Source organism: Stenella coeruleoalba (genome assembly GCF_951394435.1).
Source record: "Stenella coeruleoalba genome assembly, chromosome: 4".
Lineage (NCBI taxonomy): Eukaryota > Metazoa > Chordata > Mammalia > Artiodactyla > Delphinidae > Stenella > Stenella coeruleoalba.
In genome coordinates this window covers 62,249,117-62,265,258 of record NC_137149.1, presented here as the reverse complement: position 1 = coordinate 62,265,258, position 16,142 = coordinate 62,249,117, and the positions used below count along the sequence as shown (strand labels likewise).

Genomic DNA, 16,142 nt, shown 5'->3' with positions numbered 1-16,142 from the left:
GCAGAAACTAGCACAACACTGTAAAGCAATTATACTCCAATAAAGATATTTAAAAAAAAAAAAGCAATCACTGAGAACCTAAAGGTGTGACAAATCCCTTTCTTTGAACTACTGGAGCCCAAGAGCGCTCTCTGAGAGCAAGAAGTACGCTTTCATCAAGGCTGACACATGAGCTATGCGTTCTGTCTGAAACAGCTCATCAGGTCCTCTTGCCTCCCTTCTGGGGGAGGCCTGCACAACAATGGATACATCCATTCATGTCTCTTTTTAATGGAACCCCATTGCCTTTACCTGATTCCCCTTTTATTGTACAGGGCAAAGCAGGAGTGGGCAAACTGACTGGTGATAACCAGCACATGGCACTTGGAAAACAACTAGACGCTCTGGGAGTGCCGCCCCTCGCCCACTCCTATCAAGTATCACCAAAAAATCAAACCCGAATGAGATCATGCTTCTCCATCTTCCATGTCACTTTACAGGAAACGTAAGGCACAGAAAAACATGTTAAATACATCATGAGGAGGCAATCAACAAGATTCAAAATGTGGGAAACGCTACAGGGCAAATGATTTGGTCGTTTGGAATAAATTAAAAAAGGAAGAAGAAAAGAAAAGAGATGAAGACTTTATAGATTAAAAGAGATTTTAAGAGACCTATCAACCAAATGCAGTAAGTGGATACTATTTGAATCCTGATTCAAGCAAAGAGTAAACAACATGTAGGAGACAAATGGGGAGATTTGCACACTGACTAGATAATTGATGATGTTAAGGAATTGTAAACATTTAAAAATGTGTGACAGTAGTGTGGTTGTGTGTATGTGTATGTGAGAGAGAGAGAGACAGAATATGTCCTTATCTTTTACAGATACATACTGAAATATTTACAGATACAATGACAGGTCTGGGATTTGCTTCAGAATTGTCCTGTAGAAGGATGGGGATTGTGGAAGATTTCGATGTAACGGGATTGGACATGAATGGGGGATTTGCTATAGCTGGATGATGGGAACTTCGAGGCCCATTGTACAATTCTTTGTATAAGTTTGAAATTTTCCGCAAGTTTAAAAAGGAAAAGGTGCAAGTCAAATATCGAAATCACCGAAGGTTCTGAGCAGGTGTTTTTAAGCGGTGGTGTAGAATAAATTGGAGAAAGGGCAGCTGGGGAACTAACTGAATAAAAAAACTGATTTGGGGCTGGGTTACGCTGAACGCAATTTGAGGACATCTGAGTAGGAAAGTCCAAGGAGTCAGGTGGTAACATAGGGTCGGAACTTGGGAGAGAAGTCTGTGATCCTACACTTAGGACAATTACAGCCTTGAGCATAAAGACACTTTCAGAGGGTAGAGAATCGATGATTCCACCTCGGGGAATGAAACGACTTAGCGTTCAGAAGGAAAGTATAAGGAAGCCTGCTGAACCAGCAAAGGAGATAATTAGCTCAAGCCTCCACCTAAAATTTACTTTTTTTTTTTAACATCTTTATTGGGGTATAATTGCTTTACAATGGTGTTAGTTTCTGCTTTATAACAAAGTGAATCAGTTATACATATACATATGTTCCCATATCTCTTCCCTCTTGCGTCTCCCTCCCTCCCACCCTCCCTATCCCACCCCTCCAGGCGGTCACAAAGCACCGAGCCGATATCCCTGTGCCATGCGGCTGCTTCCCACTAGCTATCTACCTTACGTTTGGTAGTGTGTATATGTCCATGCCACTCTCTCGCTTTGTCACAGCTCACCCTTCCCCCTCCCCATATCCTCAAGTCCATTCTCTAGTAGGTCTGTGTCTTTATTCCTGTCTTACCCCTAGGTTCTTCATGACATTTTTTTTTCTTAGATTCCATATATATGTGTTAGCATACGGTATTTGTCTTTTTCTTTCTGACTTACTTCACTCTGTATGACAGACTCTAGGTCTATCGACCTCATTACAAATAGCTCAATTTCGTTTCTTTTTATGGCTGAGTAATATTCCATTGTATATATGTGCCACATCTTCTTTATCCATTCATCCGATGATGGGCATAACATTTACTTTTGATTTAGGAACCTTTATCAGATATGGAGCTACATTTCACTGTTGCCACCTAGAGATTTGTAAAAAAAAAATAGTTAAGGTGAAATAGTTCAGAACAATGTATTTTAAGAACACAGTTAGGCCTCATCATCTCTGTAAACTGCAACCCTAACTTCCCTTTGGAAGTTGCACAATGCTATTTTGAAATGGTTTCAAATGCTTATTTGACCTGGAGCTGGCTCTTTGGTCTGTGTGCCCAGCTCCATTCTGGACTAGGTTTGCACCAAACACCAAAGTGGCTTTCACTGGGCGCGAACGGGAAGTGGCCACTAGCTGTTCCGAAAATTTTAAATTCAGGGACCTACACAAGGAAGCCAAGGCAACAGAAACCAGATTCCCCAACAGTGCTCTCCACCCTGCTCACCCTGCGCTTATGTCCGAGGACCTCATCTCTCCAGGCAGCTGTCTTTCTCCTCCAGTGAGTCGAAGTTACCGCACTGTGCTTACATGGAGAAGTCTATCAAAGTGGCGTTATTTTAAACTTTGCTTCCCGTCTGCCCAAGAGTGTGACATCTTGCTTTCAATAGTTGGGTTACTCTACACAAAGTATGTTGGTAGCAAGAACAGGACAGAGGGATGATGCAGGAAAATGGCATTCAAACAGCCTCCCAGAGTCAAACTGTTTTGAACAAAAATGGTAGGAGTTTGAACTTGGTGTTCTTGAAAAAGACAAGTCCAAAAGGGGACATTACAGAGTGGTTTGCCCATATTTCAAATGCTTTACTATTGCAATGCAGCAATCTGATGTGTACATGTGATTTCCTCTGCTAGGCGAAGTTTGAGGTCACAAATCCTGTTTATTATCCGTATCCAGAAAAGTGCCTGACTCATAGCAAAATTCAAGCATGACTCAGTCAGTGGACATATGAACGAATGCACAAATAAGTCTCAGGATGTAGTCTTTTAGGAAGTAGAAATTATAAATATGATTTAGATGCCATTCTTTCAAAATCCCTTAAAAGGAGGGCATATTCACGTTTTCCGTCACTTAAAGCATTTATTTTTAAAACCATGTCTCCAGGGACTTCCCTGGTGGTGCAGTGGTTAAGAATCCGCCTGCCAATGCAGGGGACATGGGTTTGATCCCTGGTCCGAGAAGATCCCACATGCCAAGGAGCAAATGCGCCCGTATGCCACAACTACTGAGCCGGCGCTCTAGAGCCCGCAAGCCACAACTACTGAGCCCACGTGCCACAACTACTGAAGCCTGCGTGCCTAAAGCCCATGCTCCACAAGAGAAGCCACCGCAATGAGAAGCCCGCAACGAAGAGTAGCTCCCGCTCGCCACAACTAAGAGAAAGCCCGCGTGCAGCAATGAAGACCCAACGCGGCCAAAAATAAACAAATTAATTAAAAAAATTTAAAACCATGTTTCTAATGTCAAGAAATAACAATACCGTCCCTTAATAGCATGATGATTGAGTTAAACCGATGAGCTAATGACAGCTACTGCCAATGTTTCTTAGAGGAAAGAATAAAGGTGTTTATTTCATAGAGACACCATGAGGAAAAATAAATAAAACAGTTGGCTTGCATTTCCTCCTGCAAGTCAGTCTCTCAGACTTAATTTGGAATTTGTTCTTTCTAGGCACCAAGAGAAAATGGGCTGCCACCTCTACACTCAAACTGGACAGTCTTCCCCAAGCAGTTTAGATATGAGAAGGCAGAGGGGGCTGCTACACGGCGCTCCGTCCCCACCACTGCCTTCCTCCCCTGCAGAACATTTCCTGGCGTCTGCATGTCACGTGGTTCTGTCTTCCTCATCCCCAATTTCAGCACCCCTCCCTTCAGGCTGCAAGGTAAGGCAGGATAGGAAGACACGGCTGCCTGTCTCTTCGGTAAAAAGCGTTTTTCCCCCATCTCAGATGTTAGGTCTTGTAAGAGGGCTAGTTAAGCATTCTGCCAAAGAGAACTGCCAATGATTTATGATTGCTGATGGTGCCCTTAATGGATTTTTATATAATTTAAAGACCTGCAGCATGATATGACCTCAGAGACCATTTAGTAAAGTTTATTTTAAAAATGACAAAATTATCACCCAAAGTCCACAGTTTACGTTAGTATTCACTCTTGGTGTTGTATATTCTATGGATTAGGACAAATGTAGAATGACATGTATTCACTATTACAGTGTCACGCAGAAAATGTTTTTTACTGCCATAAAAATCCTCTGTGCTCTGCCTATTCATCTCTCCTTCCCCCTTGACCCCTGGCAATTCATTGACCTTTTTCTTGTTTCCACAGTTTGGATGATAATGATGTGTTAACTATAGGTCCATCAACAGTAACAAGTGCACCCCTCTGGTGGGGTGTCGATAATGGGGAGGCTGTGCATGGGGTGGGGGCAGGGTGGGTACGGGATATCTTTGTACCTTCCTTCAATTTTGCTGTGAACCTAGCACTGCCCTAAAAAAACCCAAAGTCTTAAAAAATAACAAAATGGAGACTTTGACAGGCTAAGTGACCTGACTAAGGTCACAGAGCTGGCTCCCCGTGGACCAAGACTAGAATGCAGGGTCCTCATGGTGCAAGCTTTATGCACCACACGTTGCTACCCTGCATCCCTCAATAACAAGAAATACTTGCTGGAGGATCTCCTCTAGGTCCAACTGAATCACCCACTCACATGAGGGAAGTGGGGCAGGTCCTGAAGTTTACATCTGGGTTCTGTTTTCACCATCTCCCCACCTCCGTCCAGGACTGCACACACACACCCCAGTGCCTCCAGGCTTTTGCTAATGCTGTGCTCTGTGCCTGGAAGACTTCCTCCTCCATCTCCAGCTGCTACTTGCCCCTGAAGGTGAAGCTTCCTCTGGGCAGAATGAATCCCTCTCTCACAATCCTCAACTCTGAGTACTTTGCAGATAACTCAATTATAGAACGTGTTAAGTACTGTAGTTACTTATCAGCCCTCCAATTAGACCCTGAGCTCCATCAAGCAGGACTGGATCTTAATTACATTCGCATTTCCAGAAACAAACTCTGTGATGGGGTACAATTTATGTGCTCACAAAAATGTAGAGAGGACACAAATCTAAAGTTTCTCTTTCCCAGAGTACACTTTAAGGCTAGAAAACAAAAATAAATACAGCTTTTACAATGAAGCAGCTGATAGAATATATTGAATATTGTACATTTAGGAGATCTGGTAGGGGACAAACTGTGTATCACTCGGATATACAAATATTCTTTCCTTTACATTAGAAACATGATTGTCAATGGTACTGTCATTTTTCATTGTTCTGAAACTGTTAATAACATTTAAGTTAGTAAGAGTATAGGCAATCATTTGCTTTAAAAATAAAAAATCACACAAGATATATAAAGTATATAAAGAACAGTTTGGTCCTCAGTCATGGGTTCTCAATGGGAGTCATTTTGGAAGGTTTTAAGGCCATCAGTTATGAGAAGGCGCAGGTTAAATAATGAACCTGGAGAAGCCTAGTTTTAGATTGTGATCACATTAAGAACAAGGCAAAAAAAATCAAGGTCAGGCAGTCACTGTTTTAGAGTCCTTGCTGCTTTAGGACCAAAACTACATTGAATTGTGTTAAAGCAAAAAACTACAATAATCTACTTTGCAAGTTTCAAATAACCAATTATTTCATTCAAGATTTAAAGAGATAAAGTGAATGTTAACACAGTGAACAAAGATGGTTAAGCTCTTTTTTCCTAGCACATACACAATGTATAATGGTGCATTATTAGAATTAAAGTTTTAGATCAAAAAACTATCTTTTTAAAGTATCTTTTGCTCTACTTTATAGGTTCCTGTGAATTGTATTTTCCCTAAACACAACATTTGATCTGTTCATCTATTTTACTTTATAAGCAATTGACAGAAATGTAAATATACATACATGTAGAAGTGGCTATCTTTTACATAGGACAGCCCAGAATTTAGTAATACGTATAGGCTTTCTGGCTGTTTTACTTACACATAAAATGAATTTTAGAGAAGAAACATATTTGGTATTTATTCTAATGAAAGCATATTAATTACAATATATTTTTGAAGGTTATTTTTAAAATCTTCATTTTTTATGATTTTATTTTTTTTGCGGTATGCGGGCCTCTCGCCGTTGTGGCCTCTCCCGTTGCGGAGCACAGGCTCCAGACGCGCAGGCTCAGCGGCCATGGCTCACGGGCCCAGCCGCTCCGTGGCATGTGGAATCCTCCCGGACCGGGGCATGAACCCATGTCCCCTGCATCGGCAGGCGGACTCTCAACCACTGCGCCACCAGGGAAGCCCCAAAATCTTCATTTTTTAAGTTCGGATGATGCTCAACCTTTTAACAGGAATGGTGGTTTGTTAGATTTGACCATCTTTCTTTATTACCCTTAAAGTTCAAACATAAAACAAGGAGGAATGTAGGTCTATTAAAAAAATATGAATACTTGTAGCAATAGTTTAAATTATTTAGCCCACAAAAACATTGCTTAAGAAATCAAGTTCAGCTTAATTGTAGGGAAATGTAATTAGGCCCAAGGCTGGGATAGTTTACTCTCCTTTTGGCTGCAGGTTATACTTTTGTGGCTGGAAAAAATATTCTTCAATAGCACTGACTAGTTCATTTAGTTCTTTCTTCAGCTGGTCGGGATCACTGCAAAATAAAGGGGAAAAAAAATTCCAGGTCAGTGGATTATTCCAAAGCATATTTTAAAGATTCCTCACATAGATCAGTTAACATTGATATTTACCCTTAAGCGGAGGGCTAAATCAGACAAAACAGAACTCCAGTTACTTAAGCATGGGAACACATCTGTGATGTAGACAAAAAACTCATGTGACAATATTCATATTTTCCGCAAAGGCCTTCCTGAGGTCTCTACTATAAACAAAAGCACCCCTTTGCACTTCTCATAAGAATTTTTAAGAAACACAATTTGTAGCCTAGCATCCCTAAAAGTTCTGTCTGTACCTAACAGTGCAGAGAAAACTTCCATGACTTCAGCTGTCATTAAATCCTGCTGAACTTTTACAAATGACATGGCTGGCAAGTCTTTGGTCTCCCAGGATATGAATGTTCTTGATCCTGTTTGTCTTCAAACTATTGGGAGCTCGGCTACAGCCTCCTGTGTCAGGCCTTCCCAGGATGGAAGAGATGGGGAGCCTCCTAGTGGGCCTGCTGGTCACTCACCCGGAACTCAGACCCTGAGACCTCCTGTTTATTATTATTTTTTTAACATCTTTATTGGAGTATAATTGCTTTACAATGGTGTATTAGTTTCTGCTGTATAACAAAGTGAATCAGCTATACACATACATATATCCCCATATCTCCTCCCTCTGCCGTCTCCCTCCCACCCTCCCTACCCCACCCCTCTAGGTGGACACAAAGCACCGAGCTGATCTCCCTGTGCTACGTGGCTGCTTTTTATTCTACTTTGGGAACAAAAGGGTCACAACTAAAGTATAAACAAAAATCCTGGGAACTAGATCCCTTTAAGGAAACCAAGTTTTCAAGCATGTGGAAAACACTCATTTATGTGCAAACAATTGGAAGGTTGGTAACAGATAAAACAGACTTGTAATTAGACAGGTGTCTAATTTATGTGGCAGCCTTACATATCAGGTTACTAGCATGAGGTGAGTTACTATAAGTACTTAAAACCAAAAAGCTCAATAGAAAAACAAAAATCCTTCAATTCAAACTTTTAATACTTCATACTTGACCACCTTTAATATATGCAAACTTAACTTTAACGGAAAGGGCAATCTTTGTAATTAGTTAATATCATTTTTGCATTGTAACAGTTAACCAGTACAACTAAAACAATCCATTTTATTACAGACATTAATTCTGGCTGTACTACTTACTAGCTGTGTGCCCTTGGGCAAGTGAGTCAACCTTTCAAAGGCCCAGATTCCTCATCTGTAAAACTGAGATAAAGACTATTTTCTCAAGAGAGTTGTCATATAGATTGAGATAAATTATAGAAAGCAATTAGCACAGAACCTGGCCCAAAAACCTCAATAGATGTAGCTGTCATTATAATTACTTTTACCCCCCCATTGGTAACATATTTCGTAATTATGCTTCATAAATATATATGAATTACACAAGTCTTTTCTTTTCCTTCTCCATAAATGTGCTTTGAAGAAAATAAGAGTTCTCAGGAAGGCACACTGACTAATAATTACTGGGGTTTTTTTTAATATAAATTTCTTTCTTCCTTTCTTTATTTTTGGCTGAGTTGGGTCTTTGTTGCTGCATGCGGGCTTTCTCTAGTTGTGGCGAGAGGGGGCTACTCTTCATCGTGGCGCGCGGGCCTTTCATTGCGGTGGCTTCTCTTGTTGCGGAGCACGGGCTCTAGGCGTGCGGGCTTCAGTAGTTGTGGCTCGTGGGCTCTAGAGCGCAGGCTCAGTAGTTGTGGCGCATGGGCTTAGTTGCTCTGCAGCATGTGGGATCTTCCCGGACCAGGGCTCGAACCCATGTCCCCTGCATTGGCAGGCGGATTCTTAACCACTACGCCACCAGGGAAGCCCTTATTGGTTTTCTTAAAACAATATACATAAAACAAAACTCATCAATAAATTTACTATATATCCCCTGCTGGTTTTGTTTCTCCGTTAGAACCTTGCTTGAGACTATTACCTAAATCTTGAGATAGTAAGAGAGTGTCCTCGTTCTTAGGAGTTGAGTATTGAAGTCTGCAACTTATTTTCAAATGCCTGAGAAAACAAATAAACCAACCCAAATATATAATATTGATATGTATGGTGAGTGAGAGCAAATATTGCAAAATGTTAGCAACTGCTGAAACTAGGTTAGGGTAGGCAAACTATGGCTTGCAGCCTGTTTGTGTAAATAAAGTTTCATTGGAACACAGCCACACCTATTCTTTTATGTCTGTGGCAGCTTTCCGGCTACAACAGCAGAGCTGAGTGGTTATAACAAGGGCTATATGGTCTGTAATCCCTAAAATAGTTACTGTTTGGCTCTTTACAGAAAAAGTTTGTCAACCCCTAGTCTATGTGAGGAGTTTGTGGGTATTCACTACATTATTTCTACATTTCTATAGGTTTGAAAATTTTCACAATAAAAAGTTGAACAAAACTAAAGACATCAAGGGAGTTCCCTGGCAGTCCAGTGGTTAGGACTCTGTGCTTTCACTGCCGAGGGCGCAGGTTTCATCCCTGGTTGGGGAACTAAGATCCCACAAGCTGTGCGACACAGCCAAAAAGAAAACCCCAAAACAAAAAACAAACAAAAAACAACAACTAAAGACATCAACCCCAACAAAAATAGTTTTTAAAAGCAGGAATTGTATTTGAAAAAGATTTTCTATTCAAAAGGGTTAGTGGGGGCTTCCCTGGTGGTGCAGTGGTTGAGAGCTCCGCCTGCTGATGCAGGGGACATGGGTTCGTGCCCCAGTCTGGGAAGATCCCACATGCCGTGGAGCAGCTGGGCCCGTGAGCCATGGCCGCTCAGCCTGCGTGTCCGGAGTCTGTGCTCCGCAACGGGAGAGGCCACAGCAGTGAGAGGCCCGCGTACCGCAAAAAAAAAAAGGGTTAGTGGGTTACGGAATTCCATGAATGAATGAAATTCATGATATAAAATATATTAATAATACTTAATGTTAACAGAAAGTAAGGAAACCTTAGCCATGGCTTTATTGCTGTTGTGTGTTAGTTATGCTCATGCCTTGCTTGAGCCTTGACAGCATATCTATGGGCTGACCTAGTGCCTAATGTTTCATTTAATAAATGGGAGTAACATTTCAATGACTATAATAAAAGGACAAATTTTCAAAGTATTTTCAGCAATTTAGAAACTAATATTTGAATTTAAGTCCACTCAATAAGCCATGTGAAAAATGTAAATACCACAGATCCTTAAACAGTAAGTTGTATTGTTATTATAAAAGAAAGTTTTCTAAAATATTACACATATTTTCACAGGACAATGAAAAGGAAAGAAATATATAGAGAAAATAGATCTTTAAATTGGACTTATGTCCATTTGTTTTCAAAAGAATGAGATACAGAAATATGAAAGCACTAAGTGAGAATGAGAATTATTCAGAAGAAGATTCAGGGCTGATTTGGGTGTGGCTTGCTATTTCCTTTATGATAAAGTCCCCAACAGGTGACTATTCTGAGTTCTTGTATCCATGTTTTATAGTTTTGTTTTGTTTTAATATTTCTTGCGTTGCTATCAGCCCTCACTTCTTCATGCCTAAGGAAAGTCCAACTGTAACAAATCTTCCCTGCCCCTCTAATCTGCTACATTTAATCTGCTATTAGCTCACTGATTTAAGATGCTCAGAAAATTTCCTCTGCTCTTATTTCCACATAATGTAAATTTGGTCCACAAGCCAGAAAAACGCTATGGACAAACTTTGGAGTGTATGTGCCATTACTACCTAGGCCTGTGTCGTCTACTACAGTAGCCACTAGCCACACGTGGCTACGGTGCAATTGAAATGCGGTTAGTTCAACAGAGGAACTGAATTTTTCATTTCATTTAAGTTAATTGAAATTCAAATTTGAAAACTAGCACTTGATTCAGTTATTGGAAAACTTAAGTATGTTTCCAACAACTTGGGTGTCAAAATCTACTTTTTCAACTGTAAATTTTAGGAACTCTAAATACAGATTAAGAGGACCTCCCTGGTGGTCCAGTGGCTAAAACTCCGCGCTCCCAATGCAAGGAGCCTGGGTTTGATCCCTGGTCGGGGAACTAGAACCCACATGCCGCAACAAAAGATCCTGCATGCCGCAATGAAGATCTCGCAAGCCGCAACTAAGGCTCAGCACAGCCAAATAAATAAATATTACCCAAAACATTTTAAGTATTTCCAGAAAAATATAGCATTCGAATTTGAGACGTGTGGTAAGTGTAAAATATTGTATGGATTTTGAAGACTTAGTGTGAAAAAAATTTTTTTAAATACCTCATTAATAATTTTTATAGTGATTACATGTTGCAACGTTAATACTTAAAATACTTAGTTAAATAAATATATTATGTTTTTCACTATTTAAAATTGTGTCTAGGAGAAAATTTCAAGTTGCATATGTGGCTCACATTTTATTCCTGTTGGACAGCACTGACTTAATTCACTTAAAAAAAAATTTCCTGATATTTAAAAAATTATTTTTATTTTTTGGCTGCGCTGGGTCTTTGTTGCTGCACACGGGCTTTCTCTAGTTGTGGTGAGCGGGGGCTACTCTTTGTTGCGGTGCACGGGCTTCTCATTGCGGTGGCTTCTCTTGTTGTGGAGCATGGGCTCTAGGCACGCGGGCTTCAGTAGTTGTGGCATGTGGGCTAGTAGTTGTGGCTTGCGGGCTCTAGAGCGCAGGCTCAGTAGTTGTGGCGCACGGGCTTAGTTGCTCTGCAGCATGTGGGATCCTCCCTGACCAGGGCTCGAACTCCTGTCCCCTGCATTGGCAGGAGGATTCTTAACCACTGTGCCACCAGGGAAGTCCCAAATTTCCTGATTTTGAACTGTATTCTGAATAGAGAAATGATAGCTAAGTGACTGTTAAATAGGTGTGTAATATGACATTTACACGTACTAGCTACATGTACCACGGCTGATAAAGTTCAAAATGTTACAGGTGTTGGAAAGTGACCAACTCAAACCCTTTACCAAGGTCACAAAGCACGACCCTGAAGCTACCAGACCATCAGCTCTTTGGTGGACTCTCTGTGTGGCTCTTCATCTGCCCCAAGGCCCAGCGTGACTTACACACAATAGGTGCTCAAAGATATTTGTTGAATGGACGTGTAATGCATTTTAATTTACTGTATCAGAGACATGGAGAAAAAGAAAAAGTCATCGGTGTCAGCCTCAAATATAAAGTACTAAAAAAAGGAAATTTAATTATTATTACTGAAATTAGGAATGAAATTTTCCCATACAGGGAAATTTGGGGTAGAAGGAAATAACCAAGTAGGAAGTAAGCATTCTTGTCCCTAGACGCTTCAAGGGGCTGTTAATGTCACAATAGTGCTGCAGGTTCTGAAACAACATTCCTAATTAAACTACATATTGGAAAGATAAAATATTTTACTTAGCATCTGAATAGAATTTAGGAAGTTTAGGGAATAAAAATCACAGCAGCTGCCATCCATAGCATACCTATTTCCAGGGGGGGCGCACAGTTCCGAATAGTACTTGATTTTGGGCTCTGTCCCACTGGTCCGAATGGTGGCCACACCTCCATTAGCAAAGGTAAAGGTGATCATTTGACTGCTTTTACTAGTAGGGAGAACCTAGGAATTAATTTACACGTTATAAATTTAAGTAGTAACATCAGCTGTTCTTACCTAACTAACACTTTCCCCTGAATAAGCAAGAAAGTAAATGCAAAACAAAGAAGAAAAGAACATTTTTGAGGAAATCAGAAAATGTACTCTGTATAAATGAAACAAATAATAATAATAAGGCAATTTGTGAAAATTAACTTTGCATATTACTTTTTACCTCCATGGTTCTATTAAAGCTACTAAAGTTTTACTAAAATTGAAACACATCACTTTCACAAGAAATTGCTTTAAACCAATTAATAATGCATTACCAAAACCCCACAAAACACTAGGCTTATTTCACTTTCAAGGGCTTCTGATAGATGTATTCTTAGCTGATTGCTCTCCAAACTCCACTAAAATGACTGAAGCATTAAAATCAAAAACCACACAAGGGCAAAGAGGCAGCAGCAGTTGAGGGGGTTGCCAACTAATCGTGGCAGTCAGAAACCAGGTGGAGGGCAGAGGTGACCTGATGGAACACAGAAGAATGTCCTCGGAGCCCCTGTAGCAGGCAGATAAGAACCGAGTCGGCATGTTCTGCAGGGCCCTAGTAAAGCTCACTACCTAGCGCACCTGGTACAGCAAAGGGCAGGCGTGAGACAAAGAAGCTATTAGATCCTCCCAAATCCCCACCTTCTGCCCACGTGGTCAACCAACCACCTCATCAGGAGATGGATTAAATCTCTGGTGTAACTGAACCAGAAGGGCTCAGAAGCTGGGGACGCTGGGCACCATGGAGGGCAGGGCATGGAGAAAACTTAGAGTAAGTCAGAGTCTGCACACTGAATGCTCAAACCCCTCCTCCCAGGTCCGCAGCACCTTTCCACCACTTCTGGGGCCTCAGCATCCCAGTTTATTACCCTCAGGCAGGAGATTAGGGTGAGAGTGAGGCGTCCCCAGGAGACCTTGAGGGAAATAAAGACAATACAGAAGAAACAAGATCTACATTTTAAAAAAGCTGTAATTAATATCCTTAAGAGAGGTAAGATATAATACACATGAAACAAGAATAAGATGTTACTTTCAATAAATTAGAGAAAAAGAGCTGAAATGTTCAAAGAAGCATTGAAAGTTAATGTTGAGGTAATCTCCCCAAAAGTAGGAAAGAAGGACATAGATGGACAGTGGGAAAAAAGAAACACGGAAAGTAGAACATCACTCCAGGAGAGTCAGCATCTAAGAACCTGTCAAGAAGGACTTGTCAAGAAGGTGAGAACAGAAAATGCAAGGGAAGAGGTTACTTGAAAAACAACCATCCAGCGTCCTTCTTTGACAAAAATCAAGAGAATTTCTCAGAACTGAAAGAAATGACTCCGTAGATCAACAAAGACCAACCAAGTATCCAGAAAAATGAATGAAAAGAGACCCATACTAAAAGCATATCACTGAAATTTTAGAACCCCAAGTTCAGCGGAAAGTTCCTAACGTCTTCCCATGGAGAAAAAAACAAATGGCACGGAAAGGACTGAATGAGTATGGTGTTCTCATCCCTGAATGCAGCACACAGCAGGTCCCAACTATTTCCTGAGTGAATGAATGATGGATGCTCAACAGCTTTACAAATACAGAGCAATGCTTTCCAAACTGTGAGTCAATAAAGCATGAGGGTAGAGTAAGACATTTTCAGACCTAAACACCTCCAAAGATTTACCTGTCATTCATTTCTTCTTAGGAAGCTACTAGAGGATGTGATTTAGGAAGATAAATATAAAAAGAGGAAATCATGGGGTCCAGGAGCAAGGGACCCACCCCCAGAGAGTGGTGAAAGGGCATTCCCAGGATGACAGCTGGGCGTTCAACCCAGAGAGCAGAAGGCTCTCCCCAGAGGAAGGGACCAGGAGGGAGGCCATTGGAAACAAGATGGAACCAACAGTCCAGGTCAAAAACCCTACTGAGCCGTATTTGAAGGATGTGGGAAGAACTGGTGAGGGCTACATAGAAATCCATGCAAATGAAAGAACAAAGCAGCTATCAATTAAAGGAAAAGTAATTCTTTATACAAATTAAGGGGAACCTAATCATAGTATACTACTTAACTAAGCAAAAAACAATAGTTACCAGTCATAATAATACAAGCATGGAATCTGATGTCACCAAGAGTTGTGGTATAAATGTACTGTAAGGACAGGGGAGAAGAGTCGTGAATGCTGGAAGTGTAAGAACTAAATCCCTATCTCCATAATAGAAAATTAATAAAGTCTAACACTGATAAGTCATAGTATTACCACATGAGCACACTGTTTAGAAATCTGGTGGTAAATACCAGGAGAAACAACTAAGAGGGAAGGTGGTTGTCTTGGCACATGGAAATGAGATGGCAGGAGTTGGAACTGCCATGTTTAATCATAACCCTTTTAATACTATTTGCCTTTAAAAACATATTGTGTGCAGATGTAAATTAAAAAATATAACAAGGTGAATATCAAAGCAAATGGGAGACTGGGATTGAAATATATACACTAATATGTATAAAAGTTATAACTAATAAGAACCTGCTGTATAAAAAAATAAATAAAATTCAAAAATTAAAAAAAAAAAAAGGCAAATGTCCAATATCTCAAAAGGATATTCTTACTGTCCTTCCTCTACCCCCTTGCCATAGTTAGCAATACTCTTCTGCCACATTTGAGCCTTCTTTTGACTCCAGTGGGGGAATCTACATGGTAGGAAGAATGCAAACTCATGCTTTACAGCGAACAACTCCTATATATTCAGAGAACAGGGTAAAACTAAGGAGGAAGCAAGCAGTGGTTCTCAAAGTTGGACCAGTAGCATTAGCATCAGCAGGGAACTTATTAGAAAGGCAAATAAGGGGTGGGCTGCAGGACTCAGTGTTTTAACCTGGCCACCAGGTGATTCTGATGCTTTTTCAAGTTCAACTGCTGAAAGAGAGGAAAAGCTGCGTTTGGAATCAGAAGACCCAGATTCTATCCCTAGCATCACCAATTAGCTGTGTGACCACAGGCAGGTCTTACACTTCTGAGTACAGTCGTCCCTCGGTACCCGTGGAGGTTTGGTTCCATGAGCCCCCAACAGATACCAAAATTCACGGATACTCAAGTCCATTAAACAGTGTAGTACAATCGACCCTCGGTATCCGCGGATGTGAAACCCTCAGATGATGAGGGACGACTGTATCGATTTCCTGCTGTATTAAATGACAGCATTGGCTTAGATGACTAGCGAGAACCCCTTCAGTTTCAGCTCATGATTTTTAACTATCTGTATATTTTGATAGCTTATTTATAATAATGCCTAAAATCAGCTTCAATTAATTATATGATTAAGTTGAGCTATTCAAAGTATAGTCAAAAAGTAAATAGAGACGAGTTTAATTGATAAAAGACATTACTTACAGCTTTTTTATCAGGTTGGCTATCATCATAGCCAGTTGTAAGGTCCCTAATACCGGAAATTTCAAATTTGCCACAAGTTTTTGGATAATTATTCTTCCCATCGTAGTTTCTAAGGTTTTCAAATAATTTTTTAATAGTGCCTTGATCGTGGCAGATAAAATACGAAGCCTTGGTGATATGGTAGCCATACCTATCAATACAAACACAATTACATGCAAAACGAGGAACAAATAATTCTGCACAGTGTACACTGAACATGTATCAACCAGTATATTCTAAAACAAATAACCACGACTAATTTCAAAGGAATAATTCAGCATTAAAAAAGAGGTTCAGGGCTTCCCTGGTGGCGCAGTGGTTGAGAGTCCGCCTGCCGACGCAGGGGACACGGGTTCGTGCCCCGGTCTGGGAAGATCCCACATGCCGCGGAGTGGCTGGGCCCGT

General features: G+C 40.7%; 1 protein-coding gene across 5 annotated transcripts in view; it reads right to left on the bottom strand.

The window, feature by feature from the left end:
- Nucleotides 1-1,787: 1,787 nt before the first annotated feature.
- Nucleotides 1,788-16,142, bottom strand: part of PGM2 (phosphoglucomutase 2) — a 153,173-nt gene continuing 138,818 nt past the window's right edge. For 4 of the 5 annotated variants that reach the window (XM_079920692.1, XM_079920689.1, XM_079920690.1 and 1 more), the window contains 3 exons: nucleotides 15,699-15,888; nucleotides 12,173-12,306; nucleotides 1,788-6,684 (listed from right to left, as the gene is read on the bottom strand). In XM_079920692.1, the coding sequence (XP_079776818.1) occupies nucleotides 6,582-6,684; nucleotides 12,173-12,306; nucleotides 15,699-15,888 (427 nt within the window). In that variant the 3' untranslated portion in view covers nucleotides 1,788-6,581. Of the gene's footprint in view, nucleotides 6,685-6,781; nucleotides 6,844-12,172; nucleotides 12,307-15,698; nucleotides 15,889-16,142 lie in introns of all 5 variants that reach the window. The other variant, XM_079920691.1, reaches the window with a different exon arrangement.